At 55.5% G+C, this 23,457-nt stretch overlaps 2 protein-coding genes and 1 non-coding gene across 3 annotated transcripts; 2 read left to right on the forward strand and 1 right to left on the reverse strand.

The window, feature by feature from the left end:
* Nucleotides 1–227: 227 nt before the first annotated feature.
* On the reverse strand, nt 228–7,447 carry LOC142820487 (uncharacterized). Its single transcript, XM_089771389.1, has 4 exons — nt 7,012–7,447; nt 2,849–3,042; nt 1,589–1,702; nt 228–1,302 (listed from the first exon to the last, which is right to left on the reverse strand). Exons 2-4 carry the CDS (start codon nt 3,033–3,035, stop codon nt 326–328), a joined length of 1,278 nt encoding a protein of 425 aa, XP_089627515.1. The 5' UTR covers nt 3,036–3,042; nt 7,012–7,447; the 3' UTR covers nt 228–325.
* Nucleotides 7,448–9,045: 1,598 nt separating this feature from the next.
* LOC149522976 (zinc finger protein RFP-like) lies at nt 9,046–14,180 on the forward strand. The gene is made up of 8 exons (XM_089771436.1): nt 9,046–9,589; nt 9,873–9,968; nt 10,469–10,699; nt 11,057–11,079; nt 11,647–11,759; nt 12,476–12,496; nt 12,799–12,825; nt 13,166–14,180. Exons 1-8 carry the CDS (start codon nt 9,173–9,175, stop codon nt 13,723–13,725), a joined length of 1,488 nt encoding a protein of 495 aa, XP_089627562.1. The 5' UTR covers nt 9,046–9,172; the 3' UTR covers nt 13,726–14,180.
* A 6,177-nt stretch (nt 14,181–20,357) lies between these two features.
* Nucleotides 20,358–20,429, forward strand: TRNAQ-CUG (transfer RNA glutamine (anticodon CUG)). The gene has a single exon. It is a non-coding gene; the product is annotated as a tRNA-Gln (tRNA).
* The last annotated feature ends 3,028 nt before the right edge of the window (nt 20,430–23,457 follow it).

The following is a 23,457-nucleotide window of genomic DNA, read 5'->3' on the forward strand; positions in this document are numbered from 1 at the left end:
GCTGGGGAGTTTAGTTTATAATGCAGTTTAGTTTACATTATAAAACAGATTAAGCATTTTGACTTGTTTGTGTTACTTTGTCAAACTTCATTTTAAATAAAGTAAACATTATGTCCAACACAAAAGATGTAAACGTTTGCTTTATTTAAGGCAGCAGCAGAGAATCGTTTTTTGGTTGGGGACCACTGACCCGCAGGAAAAAAAAACCCTCTGATTTTGGGTTTCCCTCCATGTGGGTTCTTCTATGTCTAAAAAAATGTTCCTCCAACTGAAACACTTCCGACACTCAGAGCAACTGAAGGGTTTCTCCCTTGTGCAGGTCCTTCTATGGATAAGAAGTGAGCATCGACTGAAGCTTTTCCCAGTCAGAGCAGCTGAAGGATTTCTCCCCTTTGTGGCTTCTCGAATGTCTATTAAAATGTGACCTGCAAGTGAAGCTTTTCCCACAGTCAGAGCAGATAAAGGGTTTCTCCCCTGTATGGGTTCTCCTATGGGTAAGAAGATTTGAACTCCGACTGAAACTTTTCCCACAGTCAGAGCAGGTGAAGGGCTTCTCCCCCGTATGGCTTCTAGAATGTCTATTAAGGTGTGAGCTGCAACTAAAGCTTTTCCCACAGTCAGAGCAGATAAAGGGTTTCTCCCCTGTGTGGGTTCTCCTATGGATACAAAGAAGTGAACTCTGACTGAAGCTTTTCCCACAATCAGAGCAGCTGAAGGGTTTCTCTCCTGTGTGAGTTCTCTTATGGATAACAAGGTGTGACCTCCAACTGAAGCATTTCCCACAACCAGAGCAGATGAAAGGTCTCTCTCCAGCATGGACTCTTTTATGGAGAAGAAGAAGTGAGCTTTGACTGAAGCATATCCCACAGTCAGAGCAGTAGAAGGGTTTCTCCCCTGTGTGGATTTTCTCATGTCTAACAAGATTTGAATGCCGACTGAAGCATTTCCCACAGTCAGAGCAGCTGAAGAGTTTCTCCCTTGTGTGGGCTCTTTCAAGTGTAGTAAGAGATGCAGTGTCACTGCTAGCACAGGGTAACTGTTGATGAGGGATTTTCTGTTGAACAGTTTTTGTGTTTGTTTTTAAACCTCTGCTTCTGTTATTGGATTTACCCTGTCCCACTCCTGGATGGTTTCCCTGCAACCTGTGAGGGCTGCACTGACTCTGACAGGTCTCTGCTTGCTCAAGACTATGAGAATCATGCCCTTCAGATCTACCCAATAACATTCCACAAGCAGCCATTCGCTCAAGTCCTTCCTGCTGAAGATTCTTCTCCTGGTTCTCACTCAGCATCCCATCACCTACTAGGACAAAGAGAGAATCCAGACAGGAGTCATTCCCTGTGCTGAGCTGAAAGGAAATTCTAAAACAGAAACAGGAAATTGGGAACATTCCCAAATAATAGCTGGATAGATTGAACCACCATGAGCAGAATTCACCCTTCTTCCCATAATTCTTCCCTCCACCCAGAACCCTCACACTGGAGTTCAAGACAGACTGAAGGATCAGGGAAAACTGACTAAAATGCACAAGTGACACCTGCTAGGAGGACACACAAATTAATTTGAGTCAGTTTAGCTGATCATTCACCTGGATGGGTGTCACTGCTGTTGTCCCCTTCCTCACTGCCCTGGAGAGCAGGGATCCACAGTTTTCCCCTTTGGTCCACCCAGGAGATCACATGAGGTTTGAAGACTGGAAACCCTGCTCAGGATGCAATTAAACAAGAGTTGATCTTGTTCATTAAGGTCTGTGCCATTACTGATTCCAGAGCCATGATCGCAGTCACTTATCATGAGACAATCCTTCCCCACCTTGCAGGGACTGGGATCTGGCTGGTACAAGATCCCAGCACACACTTACTTGCAGGAAAAGTGCTTACCCCTGCCTCGGAATTGCCTAGCTGATACCCCAGGTGAGCTGAGCACTCAGTTGCACACTCTAGGGTACAACTCCCTCAGGGCCTGTCCTGCCCGGGGACGGGCAGTCTGCGATTATGCAGATGAAGTGTGGGATATTTAAATCCCTGCTTCATTTGCAATTTTGTCTGATTACATTTGCATTCCTCCCTCAAAGGAGGAAGCAAGTGTATATGTACCCAAGAGCTCTAGGGAAGGTTGGCACATCTGACACTGAGGCCCCTAGGCAGGACTCAGACTGCAGCTGCCACATGGCAGGTCACTAAGACTTGGAGAGAAAGGACCCAGCAGAGTTCTAGCTCCCCCAGGGCTCTGTCCACAAAGCTCCTGGCCGGGGCTGTGCTTGCCCTGCTCTTTGGCTCAGATGTTCTACTTGGTCCGGAAGGAAGCAGAGGAAGTGATGTGAATAGCAAAATGAACCCTTGGCTGGTTGCTTATGTCTGCCTATGGCTCCATACTTCTGATCCCAACTGCCTGTGCCTGGTGGAGCCCTGCCAGCTGCCCACAACAGCTTCAACTTCCAAGGCCAGCCAGGGCAGTGTGCACCTTCCTTCCAGAGACCCAGCACAACAGCACAAGGGGATCCTGCAGGCACTAATAACAGCTGAACCCAGCCCTACAACTCTGGTACGTGCTGTTCCTGCCTGGGCCCTTCCACTGACTCCTCCAGCCAAGGTACTATATAGGCAAGATGGTGGAGAAGCACATGGAGACCTTGGCTGTGAGAAGAGCAGCACCATTGTTATGTCCTTGATCCTGCTTCCCCTGGGAGGGGCTGTGGAGGGGACAGTCTCTCACACAGGTGCCAGGACTATGGGGGAGATACTCCTGACAATAGTGGTGGGGGCAATGAGAGACCCTGAACCAAACCCAACCCAGCTGCTCTAAAGCCCACCCAGCTTCTCATACCCGAGGAGACAGGAATCCTTACCCAAACAGCTCACGGCCTCATAATTCTCCTGCATCACATCCCAGTAGAGAGCTCTCTGGCCTGGGTCCAGCAGGGCCCATTCCTCCTCAGAGAAATACACAGCCACCTCCTGGAAGCTCACCGGATCCACCACGGTCATTTCCTGTTCCAGGCTCTGCAGGCCGGGGGCTGAGCTGGAGACAGACATGGGTGTTCTACAGCATGGCAGGGGGACAAGAGCAATTGGAGACATTTCATAAAGGACTTTATTCCATTCTATACCCCCACTCTGCCCAGACTCTGTCCCTGGTGACAGACATACTAGACTCAGCAATTGTGGGCAAAAGTTTAAGTCTATCTATTTCTTAAACCGCGCACACCAGTTAGATCCCTAATCCATATACTTTTCTCTCCGTACCTAGCTTGAGTTACAACATTACTACGCCTGCAACAATGGGGATTCAGTTCTCAGCACCCAGTGTTTCCGATAAGCCAAACGTTCACCTGCCTGAACATGGAGACCCATTAAAATTAGGGTGCTATATTTAAAACACTTAGTCTTCATTCATTGATTTGCAACAAACCATGGTTCTCTCATCTGACAGACTTTATAAATTTATAAATTTTTTCCACAAGAGAGAGTAAGTCAAGTTAATACAAGTATTCAGGTGCTTATTAAACACATGTACTGAGTGCTTGCAGGATGAGATCTTAAAATACATAGATTTATGGGGTCAGAAGATATCCTTAGTCATGCAGTCTGACCCCCTCTGTGGAACAAGCCATTACACTTAGCCCAATTACCCAGGCACAAAGCTCTGTTTCCCCTATAGTGTGTTTTCTAGAAAATTGCCCGGTGTTGATCTGAAGACATCAAGAGGTAGAGAATCCACCAGTTCTTCACTCACTGGTTTCAGCAGCTAATCCCTCTTCCCTAGCAAACATTTGTGCCTCCTTTCTAGTCTGAAATTGTCTAGCTTCAGCTTTCAGTTATTGGTTCTCCCTGAGCCGTATCCATTAGACCAGAGGCGAGCAATATATTTTGATGTGCGGGGGTGGGGGGAAGCACTCTAAGATTCTGGGAAGCACTGGAGTTGCACTCTTTCATGTCATTATCTAGAGGAAATGCAGGTTCTGGGATGGATATTGGGAGCAGAAGGATGGCTGGGTAAGGGATTGCAATGCAGGAGGGTGAGAGTGGTCTGGGTGGGAGTTTTGGTGAAGGAGGCAGGTGTGACCTGGAGCACTGGATTAGCCAACTCCTCCTTGGAAACTTAAAGTAACTTTAATTTAAACAAGTATCCTAGTGAACTAATAAGGGGCTGTGAGTGTCTGACCACTGAAAACTCTTGCATATATAGATGTAGGAGGACAGAGAGTTTGAATATGGGGGCAGGGTCAGAGATTGAGGGGGAGAGGTTGGGGTGCCAGAGGCAAGCTCTTGCCAGGAAACTTACGTGAGTGACTCCTGGCCAGCAGCCAAGGATCTTTCTCAGACAGGCAGGGAGCGTGCCCGACCCTCACACAGGCTGCAGGACCATGTGGCTGTGTCTACACTGGCCACTTATTCCGGAAAATCAGCCGCTTTTCTGGAATAACTTGCTAGCTGTCTACACTGGCCCCTTGAATTTCCAGAAAAGCACTGACGACCTAATGTAAAATCGTCAGTGTTTTTCCAGAAAAACTTTGCTGCTCCCGTTTGGGCAAAAGTCCTTTTCCAGAAAACTGTTCCAGAAAAGGGCCAGTGTAGACAGGAGAGATTTCTTTTCCGCAAAAAAGCCCTGATTGCGAAAATGACGATCAGGGCTTTTTTGCGGAAAAGCGCGTCTAGATTGGCCACAGACGCTTTTCCGCAAAAAGTGCTTTTCCGGAAAAGCATCCTGCCAATGTAGACGCGCTTTTTCCGAAAATGCTTATAACGGAAAAGTTTTCCATTATAAGCATTTCCGGAAAAGGGTGCCAGTGTAGACATAGCCTGTGTGTGTGTGTGTGAATAATTAAGAGCCGAAGGGGATAGGGCACAGTGCTTCCTTTTTGGCCAGAAGTCAGGCAATAAGATTGTCCTGGGGGTGAAAGCAGCACCTGACACCTCCCTCTCCTCCCCTCCGGGCTTTCTGAATGGCTTGCAGTTGGGGCATATCAGGTACTGAACCAGCCCATGGCACCCCCAGTATCCGTGAACCAGATCTGATGGCTTGGTGGGTTTAATTCGGCTCATGAGCTGTGTTTTGCCCAGGCCAGCACTAGACTTAACAGCCCTTAGGGATCCAGCAGTTTCTCGCCATGAGCAACAATAGAGGAAAAAGGCAGCACTGAGCCAGCCTGAGGCAAGGCCATTGCACAGTTGGAGCAGAGCCCGCAGACCCTGCTTCCAGATACCCAAAACCTGACCCACAAGCAGCACAGGATGGTGGGTCACAACCACTCCTCCTCTCCCAGCCCAGCTGTGCCAATCTTCCCAATTTCCACAAGCTGAACTGCAACCCCCGCAGCCTTGCCACAGTCTGTCCCCTCCCCCCACAGCCTGTGTGTCCTTCAGACAGACACACTGATACCTACAAGTGCCAGATGGGTGGTGCTACCATCCCTCCTCAAAACCCATCCCCGCCCCCGGCCACTGTCCTGCCCCGCTGCTGGGAGCCAGGCACAGTCACACACCCAACAGCTGCCATGTCACAACAAGGTTGCCCCAGTACTGAGCCTGGTCCCACAGCTATGTGGGGGTGGAGCAGGAGAGAGAATGAGGCCTGCAGTAACCATAAGGCCCAAAAGTCAAATCAGCACAGGTGCAGCATGGGGCTGTCCCAGCTGTTTGGAGCAGCAGGCCCACCTGGGAACCAATCACGCACTGCGGAAAGAAAACAAACAAACCCATCCCCCAACTAAGTGAAGGGTAAAGCAGAAACCCCATTCTGGGCAGCCCAAGCACAGCCCCAGCCATGGCCAAAGAGCAGCTGCATGAAGCAGTGGGGTCAGGCTGCCAGCTCTGGGTTGCAGCAGCAGCAGATACGCCTCCCAGGCCTGGCCTGGGAGCAACCCCTGGGAACATTCCAGCCTGTAGGAGGTTGGGCCCATGTACCTGTGGGACACCTTTGCTGGTGTGTCCTTCCCTCCTCACTCCACCCAGGTCAGGAGGAACCCTCGGGGCATTATCTGTGGCCATGCAAGGCCAGGCAAAATTCACTGATGTATGTAAGTGTGGGTAGCAGCGCTGCTGAATTGAAACATTGTTTTCAGTAACTCGAGTTAACTTTTCACAATGGCATGAAAATGAGCATTTCTGAGCCCTTGCTACCAATCTGAGTCTTCACAGGTGCAGGGAGCGAGGGGGGAACAGGTCACTAGCGAGTGAGACCACAATGCCTGGCAGCAGGCGCTGGGACTCCAGACGTTAAGGCTTTGTCGCCTGATTGGCAGCAGCACCTCTCAAAAGATGCAAAGTCTCTGGCCTTAAACCTCTCCCCTGCCCCCCCAACTCCCTGCCCCCCACCAAACCACCCCCTTGCAGGTACAGGGATGCTGCAGTTATTGCCCCTCCCCCTCTCACCAACCCACCCCCTGGCAGGTACAGGGATGCTGCAGTTATTGCCCCTCCCCCCCTCACCAACCCACCCCCTTGCAGGTACAGGGATGCTGCAGTTATTGCCCCTCCCCCTCTCACCAACCCACCCCCTGGCAGGTACAGGGATGCTGCAGTTATTGCCCCTCCCCCTCACCAACCCACCCCCTTGCAGGTACAGGGATGCTGCAGTTATTGCCCCTCCCCCTCTCACCAACCCACCCCCTTGCAGGTACAGGGATGCTGCAGTTATTGCCCCTCCCCCTCTCACCAACCCACCCCCTGGCAGGTACAGGGATGCTGCAGTTATTGCCCCTCCCCCTCTCACCAACCCACCCCATGGCAGGTACAGGGATGCTGCAGTTATTGCCCCTCCCCCCCTCACCAAACCACCCCCTCGCTGTGAGCCCTGCCTCGCCTGACAGAAGGGGGGGGGTCACTGACTCGTCTATTGACACCCCATCAGCATTTGCTCCCCGTGCGGGCCCCCGCCCCTTCACATCGCTACACGAGGGGCTCCGGCCCCGGCCATTGTCCCCGCGGAAGGTGGAGCCCTTGTCCCCAACGCACCAGCACGGGCCGAGCCGCGCAGCCCCCCCGTGTGACAAGGAGCCGCCGCCCCCACCAGAGATTTGGGGCCAAGTCCCCGCCCCGCGCTCGTCCCGGCACCGCCCGCAGCAGCGCGGCGAGTAACGGCCCCAACGGCTCCCCCAGAACTCGCCCCGGGCAGTGCGCGGCGCATGCGCAGTGGCGGCCGCCTCTCTACCCGCGGGCGGAGTCAGACGCTGCTGCGGGCTCCGCCCAGGGGCCAATCGCAGCGGGGCCTGGGCAGGGGCTGGGAGCGACGGGCGGGGGAAGACGCGTTGAAAACCCGGCCGGGGCACTGAGGAAGGGGGTGGGCGGGGTCAGACCGCGCGTGCGCAGCGCATCAGTGACTCCGCTCCCGGATCAGCGCCGGGGCTTAGCTCAGACCGGGAGCTGCCTGGCCGCGCCCCCGCCCCGCGGGGTTGGACGCCCCAAGCCGGGCAGCTGCAGCAGCTGCTGGGGGCGGGGCCGGGCACCGCGTGTCACAACACGGGGGCGGGTCCCCACGTGCCGGGGAGGAGGCGGGGCTAGAGGGGCTGTCGGGGGCGGGGCTCGTGCTGCTGCGCGTTCGGCCCGACAGGGCCTTTCCCTGCGCTGAGCCCGGGGCGGGAGAGCGGAGCGGGGGGGGTTTGTGTCCGCCCCGCCCCCCTCTCCTGCTGCCGCCCCCGGGGGGTTTCTGCCCTTAGTAATGGGGGGGGGGGGGCGTGCGGGCTCTGGGGCCAGGCAGCAGCTGCCCTTGGTCTGACGTGGGGGCCCCCAAAGCGGGTCACAGCCCGTGTCAGAAGGGGGGGGGGACAGAGCGACTCTGAGGACGGGCAAGGCGGGGGGGGGCGGACAGAAAAGGGCGAACGGGGGGGGGGAGTCGGATCAAAACGGAGTGAATCCCTGGGAAGCCAAATTCCCCCCCCCCCCATGCCTGGCCCAGCCTCTGACCCAGGAGGGCGCCCTGGGGGGACAGTCACAGGGGCAGGGTGGGGGATGGAGCCAGAAGACTCCAGGGCAGTTGGGGGAACAGCAGCTGGGAGGGGCAGAGTGGGGCTGAGTCTCCGTGGGGGGGTGGCTCTGCCCTGGACCCCAGTGACCCAGTTGTGTCCTGTCACTGGCACAGATACAGTTCCCCTGGGGCAGCCACCCACCCTCTTGGGATCATTGGTCCTAAGCTTGTGGGGCTTGAGGGGAGGGCAACGTGAGGGATTGGGGCAAGCACTCTGGGTCCTGCCCTGGGAAATGGGGCAATGAAACAGAAACCAGCCTCCTGGGGTGGTGGTGGCCCTTATCACTGCCATTCTCCACCTCATCTGGGACAGTAAAACAGCCTGTTGGGGGTGGCCAGCCCTGACTTAGTAGCTGGGGACACTGGTCCCCAAATGAGTCCAGGCTCTGACAATTATTAATGACGGGGTGAGTCACATGCCTCAGCAGCATGTTACTTTTATTGGGTGCAAAGGGGAACAGAGTTTGATTGTAAAACATGAGGGATAAATGGGAGGGTTAATCCTTCCACCCTTTAGCCCCCCTAATGAGGAGCATGACTCAGGGCAATAGCTTCTCTCCTGAAAGGGGACGATGCTGCAATTAAACCTGTGAGGAAAACCCCCAAACCTGAGAGGATTTTCTCTCAGTAACTGACAATGGCCACAGGGCCCCTTGATGACACTGAGCAAAACCCCACTGCATCCGGTGGAGATTTAACACACCTAAGCATAGCAGGAGCAAGCGATTTGCATAGACACCACAGAGTCCCTCCCCAGTCCCAGCTTTCTGTAAGGAACACAGTCGTTCAGTTCCTGCCTACGCCTATAAACAAGAGCTGCACCAGTTTCTGGGTGCCTTAAGAAACACCTGGCCCTGTAGCATCTGAGAGACTAGCAAAAAATCTGGAGAGTATCATGAGCTTCCATGGCACAACCCACTGCCTCAGACAACAAACACAGAGCAGTGGGCGGTCCCCATGAAAACTCGTTTTTTAAGTTTCTTTTAGTTACAGACTAATACGGCTCCCCCTGAGCCTTTTAAACAGGCAAGATTCTGACTTCTCTGACTTCTCTGGCGGGTTTTTTTCTTTTCAGTCCAGCGAGTGTGATTGGCTCTCAGTTGTACAACCTGCTTTAAAAAAAAAAAAAAAAAGCTTGAACAGGCTACACTGCTTCCTTACCCTCAGAAAGCGAAACTAACCTGCAGGGCAGGGTTGCGGAGGGGCCATGGCTGCTGGGGACCTGGCCGGGAGTTTCCAGGATGAGGTAACCTGTCCCATCTGCCTGGAGTATTTCACAGACCCGGTGTCTATCAAGTGTGGGCACAACTTCTGCCGGGCCTGCCTCAGCCAGTACTGGGGAGAGTCAGACCCCAACTTCTCCTGCCCCCAGTGCAGAGAGACCATCCTGCAGAGACACCTGCACCCCAACTACCAGCTGGGCAACCTGGTGGATCTGGTGAAACGCCTGCGGCTCCTGGTGAGGCCAGCGCCCAAGGGGCAGCCAGGGTGCGAGAGGCACCAGGAGACCCTGAAGCTCTTCTGCCAGGAGGATCAAGCCCCCATCTGCGTGATCTGCAGAGAGTCCCGGGAGCACCGCGCACACAAGGCAGTGCCCATCGAGGAGGCTGCCCAGGAGTACAAGGTAGGGACCAGGCTCTGCAGGGCAGGGAGTTACAGGGGCAGTTTCTCTGCAGTGACAGAGCCCCCTGCGTGTGTCTGCTCTGCCCTGGGTAGAGCCAGGGGCCTGCCTGGGAACACGACCCAGCCACATGAAGCTGGGCCAGGCACAGCAGCACTGCTGGGGAGTTACCGTGGGCTGGAGGGGGGGACCTGCTCCCCCAGTCTCACTGCTCCGTGGTGCTGTTCTCACTGGGCACGAGCCAATGACCCCAAGCAGCCCCCAGCGCCGCTGTCTGTGTTTGCAGGAGCAAATCCTGAGCCGCCTGCAGCATCTGCGGAAGGAAAGAGACGCGCTCCGGGGCCTGGAATCCGACTGGGCCAAGGAGAGCGAGAGGCTCCTGGTAGGTGCCTGGCCCTGCCCAGCCGCTTTGCACGGGGGGAGGGGATGTCAGGCTCCTGGGGGACGCTGGTGTTAGTTCCCACTGGGGTCGGTGGGTTCACCCCAGGGTTGCTGGGAGCAGCCTCTGGCTCTGCCTCTCTCCCAATGGGGGGGGCAGGGGTGAGGCCTGTCAAACTGCTGCATGTGCCCAGCTGTGGCAGGTTCAGGCTAAGGGGAGATCTGTGCTGACCCCCAGGTGTGAGTGTCAGACACCCCAGGGATGCCAGCGGCTGGTTTGGGTCCCATTTCCCATGGCCTGGGCTGCACCTCAGTCTGTTGGTGCAGTGATTGGGGTTGGGGTGATTTTCGGTGACACTTTTGCCCTGGGACGAGCCCTGGGCCAGACCCATCCAGCCTGGCAAAGACAGGGAGTGAAACGCTCTGCGCAGCCCGGACAAGGCCCTGCCCCTTCCTACGGCCCCGCTCACCTGCGTCCCGGCCCTGCCCGCTCTGCGCCCCCAGAGGCAGACGGATGTGGAGCGGCAGCTGGTGGGCTGGGAGTGCGAGCGGCTGCGGAAGTTCCTGGTGGAGCGAGAGCGCCTCCTGCTGACCCGTCTGGGGGAGCTGGACGAGGAGATTGGGAGGAGGAGGGAGGAACACGCCGCCCGCCTGGGCGAGGAGATTTCCCGGCTCAGCGCCCTGATCTCTGAGCTGGAGGAGACGTGTCGGCAGCCGGCGCTGGAATTGCTGCAGGTGAGATGGGGTCAGATGCACCCGGAGCCCAGTGTGGAGGGGACCCCCTGAGTCACTGGGGGCTCGCAGGGTAACTCAGCGCAGGGAGCAAGGCCCGGTGTGGCTTCAGGGTCAGGGTCCCAGGGCTGCAGAGAGGCAGGAGTTTGGCCCATTGGGAAGGCTGGTGAAAAAGTGGGCCTGGCCTCCTGCAAAGCAGCTGATGTAAAAGGGGCTTGGCTCCCCCTAGCACAGCCCCTCAGTGGGTCTCCCACCTGGGGGAGCGACCAGTGGGGCAGGGGAGCAGCGTGACCCCTCTAGGGCAGGGGGCCGGGCTGGGCCATGGGCAGTGACTCTCTGCTCTGTCTCCTTCCCCTCTAGGGTGTGAGAAGCGCCGTGAGCAGGTACGTCCGGGCTGTGACTCCATCCCCAGCCCCTGACCATGGGACTGCCTCACCCTCTGAACCCTGCCTCCTCCGTACCCACCGTCCTGGGGCCACTGCCGCTGTGGGGGTGTGAGGCACCCTGGGAGGGGACTGCCCCACAGCTCTGGGATGGGGAACCTGGCCCTTGAGGGGGTCTCTGGGAAAGAGCCGAGTGTCCCAGGCCAGGCCTTGGGGGGAATGTCCCCATCCCACAGCCCTCACCCCATGGCGAGTGACCCGGCCCCTGGGGGCTGAGCAGAGAACCTGAGGAGCGGCTGGGCCTGGAGAACGGGCCCCTCTCTCAGCCCTGGGAGCCGCCCAGCCAGGTTCTAGGGGGCACATGGGCTGGGCCTGGTGCTGCCTGGGCTGTTTTCCCTCTGGCTGGAGAGAGGCCCCCAGGCTGTGCTGGCAGGAAAAACTCCCTTGGGCAGCAGCAGTCCGGGCCCTGTGAACTCTGCCTGTGGCCCAGCTCCCACCCGCTCCCCTGTCTGGCTTGCGGGGGGGAGGGCGAAGAGGGAGACCAATAACACTCTCGTGTCTCTGCAGAGGCGAGGCAGCGATGTTGCCACATCCAGTGCCCAAGTGCCGGGAGCTGGAGTGGAGAATCCGGGACTTCCCAAGAGAGAACAGTCTCCAGGGGGCCGTGACGGGATTCCTGGGTACGGGGCGGCGCTGGGGGCTCCTCTCTCACTGTCTGGGGGTGTGGAGAGGGGGGTGGAAAGGCCCAGCTGAGACCCCAGGGTCTGCTCCTGGGGGCCTGGTGGGTTCCTGAGCCCTAGAGGGGCAGGGAGCTACTCTGAGCAGAACGGCAGGATCCCAGCAGGATGCGAATGGCAGAGAACAGGCCCAGGGAGTGCAGGTGCCTTCCCTGCTGTCCCTGCGGCCGCCCCCTCTTGCTGCCAAGCAGAGAGTCCCCCAGCCCAGCCTGCGTGGGCCGAGGGGCAGGGGGAGGTTTCTGGGGATGCTGGGAGCTGGTTGCCGTGGGAGACGTTGTCACAGACTCAGGGCCCGAGTCCCAGCTCTCTGGACATTCGTGGAGCCTCCCTGGCTGACACCAGCCGCGCGCCTGGGCCCGGTGTCTGAACCCCTTGGGCCAGATGCTCAGAGCTAGGCAGGTGCCCAGTGAGTCACACTGGTGCCTGGCGGGAGTTGCAGAAGCCCCAGAGAAGCTGGGCCCCTAACTCCCACTGGTGCCCATAGGAGTTGGGCACCTCCCCTGTTCTGGTGCATGTGAAATCCCAGGGGCTGCGTGGCTGGGGATGGAAACACCTGAGAGAAACTGGTTCCGGGGCCTTGCTCCCCAGGGACCCTCTGGCAGCGCGGGGCAGAGCTGGGCCGTGAGCCCCCAGTGACGGGTTTTTCTCTTCCCTTCCAGGGGCGCTGGCTGCGGAGAGAGGTGAGGATCCCGGGGCACTGCCCTAGGACCGGGCACGGCAGCTGCTGGGAGCCTGTTCCCCCACCTGGAGCAGCCCCTGGGCTGGGTGGGCACGAGGGGATCAGCGCAGGGGGGAGCCCAGCTGGGGAGCGTGGAACATAGCAGCCAAGGGGAGTCAGAGGCGGTGGGACCCTGCTCTGTGGGGAGCCGGGGCAGAGCTGGGTGTGGCGGGAGGGGCCGAGACGTCCCTGCTCCCCTCCCGGGGGGGGGGGGGAGGGGCCCTGCAGTGGGAATTCTCACTTCTCTTTCTCTGCTTGTTCCAGGACTCAGGCGAGCCCGAAGATTTGCAGGTAACTGGCCTTGCTCCTCATTCCACGAGGAGTACAGCTAGTTCGGATTAGGAAGCCTAATCCGAACTAGCTACTCCGTGCCGCATGTAGCCGCGCGGCACAGGGTTCGAACTGCCAGCATTTAAAAATAGCACCGGCCGGCTTCATGCAAATGAAGCCCGGGAAATTCAAATCCCGGGCTTCATTTGCAAGTGTGGTATGCCTACATTACCCTCCTAGTTCGAATTAGGAGGGTAGTGTAGACATACCCACAGTGATTAATGGGGGGGCAGGTTAATTTCCCGCTGACCCCAGGGACCCGCCCCTGCCCCCTGCCCTGACTTTGTGACTCTCTCCCCAGTGGACGTGATGCTGGATCCAGACACGGCTCATCCCGACCTTGTCCTGTCTGAGGATCGGAAACGTGTGAGATACGGAGACACGCGCCAGGATCTGCCCAACAACCCGGAGAGATTTGATTATTGTATCAATGTGCTGGCTGTCGAGGGGTTCGCGGGCAGGAGACGTTACTGGGAGGTGGGGGTGGGGGACAAGACTGAGTGGGCTTTGGGGGTCTGCAGGGAATCTGTGAGCAGGAAGGGGAAGGTCACAGCATCACCTAAGAACGGATACTGGGCCGTGTGGCTGAGGGACGGGGGATACGAAGCCGGCACCTCCCCCTCCACCCCCCTCCCCGTGACCGCCAAGCCCAGCCGAGTGGGGATTTTCCTGGACTACGAGGCGGGCGAGGTCTCGTTTTACAATGTGACTGACAGGTCCCGTCTCTTCACCTTCACCGGCACCTTCTCCGGGACGCTCCGCCCTTTCTTCTGTCCTGGTCTCAACGCTGGGGGCACCAACGTGACTCCCCTGACCATCTGCCCGGTGCCGGCCCAGGCCGGAGGGAATCCCTGCCCCTGACAGTGACCCACAACACCGACTGGCCCCTCCCAGCGCTGCTGTTATCTCCCCCTATTGATGGGAGCCAGTTACTGCAGGTACCTGGATGTTTTGTGCCAACCAGTCGCTGCCCCTTTCCCTTTGCAACTGGAGCCTCCAGTGGAAAACCAGACACCTGGGAGCCCAGCCCAGTGTGGTGAATGGGACCCCCTGGCTGGAAAGAACCCAGGCTGCCTTTCCCCCTGCCCCAGGTCTGCTGCACCCAAGCACTGGCTGAAATTGGTACGAAGCGCGGCCAGACAGCGGGTGGGGTTTGCTGCTCTCACCTTGCCCCATCCCCTGCCCGAGATGAGGAGGGAGGGGACTTTCACTCCTGTCAGAATTTTCTACTGCTGTGAAATCTCAGTGTCAAATATGAAAGAAAAAACAACTAATTTAGAAACCTGTCATTGTAACAAGGTGTCTGCACAAGAACATTTTCCTTCACAGTTCAACAGCTTTGTATTAAAAATCTATTTTTAGAAATGGAATTTTTTATCTTTTTCTTCCCTTACATCTATATCGATGTTTGACTTGTTTACAGAGCATTGTGTGTAGTTCAGCTGCGGCACTTCAAGCAATCCAAAACCTTTCTCAGAACCCAATTTGTTATGGCATTGTCAGACTGTTCAGTAACAATGTCCCTGTGTCATAACCAGCGCAGCCACACAGGTATGCAGCTGCTCCCTTGTTCTCCTGCCTTGACCAGCTCTCTCTAGAAAGCAGGGCACATACACCCCATACTGTGCTGCACCTTTGAACATTCATAGGTGAAAAAACCATAAAATGTTCAAAGAAAGAAAGGAAGAATTGGGTTCTTCCCGTGTGCTTTTTTGTCCCAGAGTCTCTAGGTCTGTGTCTACATTGGCATGAATTTCCGGAACTGCTTAAAACGGAATACTATTCCGTTTTCAGTTTTTCCGGAAAAGGAGCGTCTACATTGGCAGGCTGCTTTTCTGGAAAAGCCCTTTTTCCGGAAAAGCTTCTGTGGCCAATGTAGACGCGCTTTTCCGGAAAAGAGCCCCGATCGTCATTTTCGTGATCGGGGCTTTTTTCCGGAAAAGACTACTGGGCTGTCTACACTGGCCCTTTTCCGGAACAGTGTTCCGGAATAAGGACTTATGCCCGAGCGGGAGCAGTGTAGCTTTTCCGGAATAGTGGCTGATTTTGTACAGTAGAGCGTCGTTGCTTTTCCGGAAATTCAAGGGCCAGTGTAGACAGCTTGCAGCTTATTCCAGAAAAGCAGCTGATTTTCCGGAATAAGTGGCCCAGTGTAGACACAGCCTAGGGGTGCAGGAGGTGCAGAGCTACAAAAAACAAACCACTTGCATGAATTTTGGTCTAAATCGAGGAGAAAGTTACCCAGATTCACCTTTGTTTTTTAAACACAAATCTTGAAGGGAGAGTGGGGTTGGGGCCCTGTAGTTTTCTGCCCCAGCATGGCTGGCTTTTGGGGAGAGCAGGTAGGAAGTGGGAGGGGCTATTGGAAGCCCTTAACCCTATGGGGAAAGAGAAATGGGGAATCTCCATCACTGGAGAACATGGGTATCAATTACCCTGCCTTCTGCATGCTAAGCAAGCCCTCCACCATTTGAGCTAATTCCTCTACCTGTGAGCAGTGCTCCTGCTCCACTCACCTTGTTCCAGAGCCCACAACGTCCCTGCAGCTGCCCCAGGCTCCTTTCTGAGAAGGCTACAGGTGGGGTTGTTTGCTGTGGGATGGCGAACTTGAGCGTGGTGATCATCATACCAGGGTGCTGTGTTTGACTGCTGGTCACTGGATGCTCTCAGCAACCCAGCCTGTCTTCATTTAGCTGACTGCCATGGCCAGTCGACCCCAAACAGAGACAGGTTAAGTGGTTTGTAGGGAGCAGTAGGGTGAGACTGGGGCCTAGGATGTGCAGGGCCAGCCTGCTGGGAGAGGGCTCCTGCCTCCTCCTTTCCTCTCTCTCTCAGCTACTTTCTTCAGTGGGGGCTGGCCAGCTGCCTTCCCCAGTAGCAGGCACCGTGGGTGAAAGTAGGGCTGGGGAAAAGCCCTAACCCCGCCCCTTGCTGCCCAGGCCCAGCCCCACCCCCATGGGAGCCAAGCCCCCACCCATCACCACGGGGAGGTGGGGCTGTGCCATGGGGAGGCAGGAGGGCACATGGTCCCCGCCTCCCTGGAGCCTATAGTAGGTGTTCTGGCGGGCAGAGAATGGGCTTACAGGGAACCGTACATAGGACACCGCCTTAAACCCAGCTATAGAACAATCCTTTCCCACTGTGGTGTTGAAGTCTGGTCTTTTTACTGGGGTGTTGTGGAGAGCAGCAGGCTACTGTTCGGGCCATCGCCGTTACGATCTGTCACCTCATTCATCGTAGACAGAGTGTTCTGAAAGACCGGGGCAAGTATTAGTACAGAGGGTCCCGCAGTGCTATGCACAGAAGTAAAACAGAAACTTGGAGAAGTGACACCACAAACGAGGCCTTTCCATATAATTTCATGTTGTGAATCGACCCTCCAGCCATACGATAGGTTGCCCTTCATGCTGGTTGTCAACCCCTAGTAAGTTTCTCCTTTCCCATAGTTGAGATAGACCGATTTATTTCCTTATAACCTATTGAATGGATGGTAGCCAATTTATCCAAAGGGTGCATCTACACTCCAGGGCTGAACTCAAAATCACGATGCAATTTGAGCTACATCAATTGCATATCCTCTTTCGAAATAGCTTGTATAAAAATAGGGAGTGTCTACACTGCACTTACTTCGATATAGAGCCCTCTTCCTCTGATTTCCCTTCCTCCGCGTACAATGAGGGTTACAGGAGTCGGGGTAAGAAATCCTCCAGCTAGACAGGAATTCAACACTATTTTGAAATAATGGCCTGCTGCGTAGACGCAGCTGAAGTGATTTTGGAATTGCGCTAGTCATTTCAAAATAGCATTGCAGTGTAGACACACCCTTGGTTGTTGATGTTTAGCTGTGTGTTGGCTTGTAAATGTTGCACAGCCAAAACACAGCAGTATTTTGTATTTTGCAAGGGCTTTTACACATGAGCCACATTCAAATTAAATGTCAGTCTAACCTGCTCCATTAGAACGTCTTTCTCAGGACCGGGGCTGCCAAGATGCTCTTCAAAAACCAGTGTGTGCTCCCCACCCCGGCTTCATTTCTTTTGTCCACAAAATGATGTTTTTTGCCCCCTGCCCCACTGGCGTCCTGTTCCCCTGTCCTGTCCTCCTAGAATCATAGCCTCACAGAGCTGGAAGAGAGGCCTCACCAGAGCTGACTAAAGGGGAATAATCACTTCTCTGTATCGCCTGACAATGCTCCGCCTATTGTACCTTAATATGCCGTTAGTCCTCTTGGCGACAAGGGCGCCCTGTTGACTCAGCTCCAGCTTCTCATCCACTGGAATCCCCAGGGCCTTCTCTACAGAACTGCTACTTAGCCAGTCGCTCCCCTGCCTGTAACAATGCTTGGGATTCTTCCGTCCCAAGGGCAGGACTCTGCACTTGTCCTTGTTGAACATCAGCAGATTTCTTGTGAACCAATCCTCTAATCTCTCCAGGTCACTCTGGGCCCAATCCCTGCCCCCCAGCATATCTACCCTCCCAGCTCAGTGTCAGCTGCAAACCCATCCCCATCCCAGCTCATTAGTGAAGATGTTGAAGCAGCCCCAGGACCAGTGGTCCCTCATTGTTTGTCCACGTGCAGAATGATGCAGTGTGCACCGACCCCCGTGTGGCCATGCACCACCAGTAGCACAGGACACCTAGGAACAGGTTGGGCCTCCTTGCTCTGGCACCCTCGGGACCTGTCTAGTTCCAGCTGAGGGATTTTTCTGGCCCAGGGGAGGTAATTTCCAGCCCTTCTGCTGCCAGCTCCTCCCTCCGCCCCCTGGGCTCCCACCTCCAGCCGTCCAGCTGACCATGTGCCAGCTCTGGAGCTGCTTCCCCCCGCAGCCCAGCTGAGCCATGCACCAGCTCCCAAGCACCCTGTGCTAAGCTTCCCAGCTTTTCCCCTGCACCGTGCAGCCCAGCTGTGCACACCCCCTTCCCCTGGCATAGCACCAAGACACTCTCCTCCTGGAAGATCCTTGGTCCTGCCAGATCACAAATGTTTTGGATCAGAAAGTTCCAGATGGCATGTCAGGGAGCCCCCAACCCTGCACCCCCATCCACAGCCAAATGTTACACACAGCCAGCCAGTAGAGTAGAAAGGTTTATTGCTTCTCAGAGATACAGCATGGCATGGCCTGTGCTAACATGGATCCTAAGAGCAGACTGCCTTATTCCTCAAGGGGGGGAGCTCACAGGCCCTGAACCCCCATTTCCTTGGTCTTCCCTGTCCATAGCAGGAGGCAAAATCAGCGTAGGTCAACAAACCAAACAGCCCTGTGACGAGCATAGGGCTTGAACCCATGACCTTGGCGTTATTAGCACCACGCTCTAACCAACTGAGCTAGCCAGCCCTATGAAAATACAGGTCACCAGTGGTCCTTTCAAGAAAGGTACCTCAGCCAGCTGCAGAGACTCTCTGCAGCTGCCAATGGCTCTTCTCTGATGGGGCCACTAGTGACTCACTGTGATGTGGGCTGGCTAGTCCAGCTGGTCTGAGGTTTGGTCAAGGTGGCTGGCAGTCGACATGGTGCACTGAGACCCAGGGCAAAGAGGCAGCCGGAATCGCTTGCTGCCAGCACCTTGCCTCCCAGCTTCTTCCCTGTCAGCAGCAGCCGCAGCCCCTTTCGGCCACTGGGTCAGCCCGGGAAGGGAGGCGGGAATGGGGCCATGCCATTCTGCTCACAACGCACTACATCATATCCTGCACGTGCAGGCTGGCTTCACACAGTATCCCAGCCTGCACATGCTAGCAGCCGGCCGCTGAGCACAGGGAGTGGCTCCGGCAGCAGTGAGGGCTTCATGTGCGGTGGCAGCTCACATTTTCCTAGGTCCTCCTGGGACCCAGAAGAGGCCTCCCCTGGCCACCCATGGAACTGCTGGTTCAGGAAAAGGCTGACTGGGGAGGAGTGTTGGGAATAAGGAAACCACAAGCCTGGAGCTGGTGCAGAGGCTGCTGTGACTGGCACTGGCAAGGCAGGGCTCTGACTGCAATAGCTGGTCCCAGGCAAGGCACCGCTGAGAAGTCTCAGCCCCAACCCTTCCTCCTCCCATCTCAACCTAACCTGTTTAGCTCTCCCACATGCTCCTGAAAGCCAGCACACAGGCCACCCAGCCCTGCACCGGGGGGCAAGCCCTGGAACTGCCTTGTGGGCACCCAGAGGAACCTCAATAAGAAAAGACCTTCTGTTTTTGCCTGGCTTTGAACCAGGGACCTTTTCTTGTTAGGCAAATATGATAACCACTACACCACAGAAACACACTTCACAACGGTTTCTGCTGCTCCACTTAAACTTGGGCAAATATTCGGTTGCTAACCCTTTGGCCACCAGCGATTGCTGCAGGGCAAAGGAATTCTCTGTTGTCAGTTTTGTGGCCTCGGGAAGGGACCAAACGGAAGGAGGCCAGGCCCCCACCTGGGGACTCCAACCTAAACCCTGAGAGGCTGCTGTGCCTGGCACTGGCAAGGCAGGGCTCTGACTGCAATTGCTGGGACAGAAGAGCCAGCGCCAAGTGCCCTTGTGATTCCCTGGGGGTGTCGGTGCCCAGAGACCCTGCAAGTGCAACCTCTGCAGCTCCTGCAACCGTGGAGAGTGACTCTCGTCCCCCCTCCCTTGGGATGGGCAATGGCAACAGGTGGAGGAGCTGGGAGAGAAGTCCCAGAGAGCAGCCCCATGGCTAAGCTGGCCAAGCAGCTGCTGGGTATGGGGGAGGTGAGGGAGGCAGCCCCCAGTGGTGCCTGTCCAATGTGTCTGCTCTCCCTGCCATCCCTCCCTATGTAGCTGGAGTTGGCCATGTCCCCACAGCAGGAAGCCGAAGGGGGCAAAGAGCAGAAGTGCTGGAAGCTGGTGGGGGTGGCCTCTGGGTTTGATTTAGTGAGTCTTAGTTGGACTTGCTAAATTAAACGCTGTAAGATCGATTGTGGCCATTCATCCCCAGCTGGACGTGGTCCTTGTTCTTCTGCAGGACACGGCCAAAGGAGAGTAAGGACGAGCCAATGGGCATCCAGATCAGATCACACCCTTGTCGAATGGATGGAAACAGAAACCAGACACACACACAGAGCCGGTTTGAATTGGTTCCAGCTGAGGGACGGGTTTGTCTGGTTTATGTGCATTGGCACTAGAGCACGTGAGGGGTTTGTGGTCATTTGAAGAATCCCTGGTCAATAGAAACCCAAAGTGTGACACATCTGGAGATGTAAAAGTTTCATTTCAATTGATGAGCTTTTTAAGGGGGCACTTGTTACACCCCCATAGCAACCATGTGTTTGCATCCAGCGTTGGGAACGGAGCAGGAAATGAGGCTTTTGTGTGACTCACATCTCAGGTGGGAGGGACCCTCACTGACCCCAGAGTGTGACTGGTCCTAACAAGGGATTTGCCCTGAAAGCAGCAGAGCTGGGGCAGGTCAGAAAGTCCTGGGAGATGAAGCAGCTGGAGGGAGCCAGGAGAGCAGAGGCCAGCCTGAGAGCTGAGAGTCAGAGGTGCCCACTGCACTTTCACACCACAGGTCCCATGGTGTAAGGGGCAGCACTCAGGACTCTGAATCCTGCAATCTGAGTTCAAATCTCAGTGGGGCCTGCTGGGGCTCAGCTGGTTGTTACAAGGTTCAGGTGCTTCAGCTTCCATGCACTGAGGTTCAACCAAGAGAGTTTTGTTCCTCTCGCTGGGTGTCAGAGGCCACTGGAGCTCCATCTCCAGACTGAGCAGGCAGGCGGGAAGGGCCTGATGCCATCACAGCTGCAGGACAGGTCACCCACCTGGCCCCTGAGCTCAGCCTGTGCTGGAGGCAGCCAGACAGTGTGAGCGGGTCAGATTGGGGGAAGGGTCCTGAGTCCTGGCTCCCAGCCACGCACCTTGGCACAAAGACCAACGGCCCCTGCACAAAGTGCATTGTGGGAATAAGAGTTGGGACATCAGAAAAGGGGCCGGCCCCTCAGTACCAGGGCGCAGGCAGGAGAAGATGGGAGTGAATCCTGCTACCTCTGCCATGGCTTAGCCTGGGAGGGCTGGGATCTAGCAATTTTTCACCCCAGCTTTGTGGGAAGCAAAGTAGGAAGGAGCCACTGCAGGTGCACAACCCACTGGCCTGCTGTGTCTGTGGGAAGGGTTCAAGCCCCTTGCTGGGTGAAGCCCTTCTTTAACTCACATTCTCAGTTTGCAAACAATTCACCTTCAGCTTTCACCAGGGTTTTAGAAAGAAAAAGTCTAGTCCTGGGGTCCAGCTTTAGTAGAACCAGAGAGAGAACCAACTGCAATTTCCATCTTCTGAGGAGATGGGAAGAGGATTTTCTTCTCCTCAGTTCTAGCCACATCAGCCCAGGGAGAAGAAAAAATAACCCTGCGCCTGCTGATTGTCCCCTGTCAGCTTCTGTAGCTTCACCTCCTTCCACAGCAGCTCCAGCTTTGAGCTCCAAATCTCAAGGGGCTGGTGAGGAAATGAGGAGCTGGCAGCTCGGGTGAGTCGCTTCCATGAGAACAAAAGGTGGAGTGTTCATAAGGTGCAGAGCAGGGTGCTAGAAAGTTTTGAAATTTGCGTAGCTTTTTGCAGAAGAACAGTGCAGTGTAGACACAGCCTGAGTGTTGCTCAGCACTAGTAGGAGACAGGGAGGGACAAAACGATCTAACAGCACCTGCAGCCGTTCAGAACAACTCCCAGCTCCAACCCCAAGAACCAGCCCTTCCCTCCACCCTCACTGGGGTCTGCTGGGAACTGTCTGGACTCAAACCTACCCCGGTTTCACCCTAAGGATTCTCTGGTCTGTAAAAGCTGCATCCTGGAAATGAGAAAGCAGCTAAAGTGACACTCGTGGGACTTGAACCCACAACATTTGAATGATTAGCTGGGCTCACACAAATTGCTGCAGTTTAAACGTCCAACATGCTTTCCAGTGCACCACAGAGCCTGGTATCACCCCACTCTGCTTTGCAGCATGGCAATTGCGGGTGGCAAAGAAACGGGAGCCAGGTCTGTCTCTTTTGGGAGAGCAGGTAGGAAGAGGAAGGGGGCCACTGAGCCCCTGACAGTGAAAATAAGAGATGAGAACAAAGCTACAGTTGGAGAATGTGGGCATCGATCCCACTGCCTCTCGCATGCTAAGCAAGCGCTCTACCACTTGAGCTAATTCCCCTGCCCATGAAAGACTCTGCTACCTCACCTACCTTGTTCCAGAGCCCGTAACGTCCCTGCAGCAAAAAAAAATTCAGGACCAGACTTGAGAGAGAAACTGCTGAGCTACACGTCATCTTCAAGTTTGACACAATCAACTCTGGATTTAACAAAGACTGTGAATGGCTCGCTAACTAGAAAAGCAGCTTCTCCTCTCTTGGAATTCACACCTCCAGATCAGCTACTAGAAGTGGGCCTCATCCTCCTTGATTGAATCCACCTCGTCATCTCCAGCCTGATCCTGGCCTGCATATTTATACCTGCCTCTGGATATTTCCACTATATGCATCTGACGAAGTGGGTCTTTGCCCACGAAAGCTTATGCTCCTACACTTCAGTTAGTCTATAAGGTGCCACAGGACTCCTCGCCGCTATAACGTCCCTGCGGCTGCCTAAGGCTTCTTTCTGAAAGGGCCACTTGTGAGACTGATACCCGTGGGCCGGCAAGGTCGGAGGTTTAGGACGTGATGCTCATATCACACAGACGCATCTTAAGAGCAAGCCCCTTATTTCAAACCATAACGGGCTCACTGTTCCGACGTCCCTGCAAACCTCATGGCGCGAGGAGTGAGGAGTGAGGGATTGGAATTGTGATTTATTTGGAAACAAGTGCTGTGTAGCCAGCGCCAAAATACAAAATAAGCTATTTCAAAATTGACTTGAAATAAGCTACCCAATTGCATCACTTATTCTGAGCTATGGGACGCACCCTAGTGAGTCAGAACCCAGCTCTGCCCCCAGCTCCCTGCCCACCCACAATGAGCTGAGGTGCTGCAAAAGTTCCTTGAAAGGGGAATTTTTCCCATCAGGGGAGAATGTGGGTATCAATCCCACTGCCTCTCACATGCTAAACAAGCACTCTACCACTTGTGCTAATTCCCCTGCCTTAGAAACAAAGCTCCTCTTGGAGGCTCTTCCCTTCTCCACAGGGACGTCTGCCTTCTAGTTCAGCTAGTCAAGGGAAAGGAAAAGGCTCCAAGGAAGCTCCTCCTCACACTCGTGCTTGTGACCCTCATTCTCTCTCTGGCCTCAAGGGCAAATCTCCAGAAGGAGACTCCCTGCAGCAAAGTCATGGGGGGCTCTGAGACTCCCTGCAGCAAAGTCTCTGAGGTTTCCTCTGCCCTGCAGCCTGTCCCACCTGGCCATTGTCATGGACTCTCTGTGAGGTCATCACCTCCCAACCTGCTTTAGCCAATAAGCTGAGGGGCTGCAAAAGGCCCTTGTGATGTCACTGCCACACCCACCCCTGCCCTCCAGGGCTAATGTCCTGCCCCAGGCAGCCCCTTTGCCTGGCTGAGCTGCTCCCAGGGGTGAAAGTGACACATTTCTTACAGGGACTGTTCTATTGGGCACCACCCCTTGGGCACAGGGAAGCTCAAGGCAGGAAGTTGGGGGAGGGGTTGTGATAGGACAGTACCTGTAAAAAATTACAGTGTGGAG

This window comes from Pelodiscus sinensis, chromosome 19, assembly GCF_052426305.1.
Source record: "Pelodiscus sinensis isolate ZL-2025 chromosome 19, ASM5242630v1, whole genome shotgun sequence".
Lineage (NCBI taxonomy): Eukaryota > Metazoa > Chordata > Testudines > Trionychidae > Pelodiscus > Pelodiscus sinensis.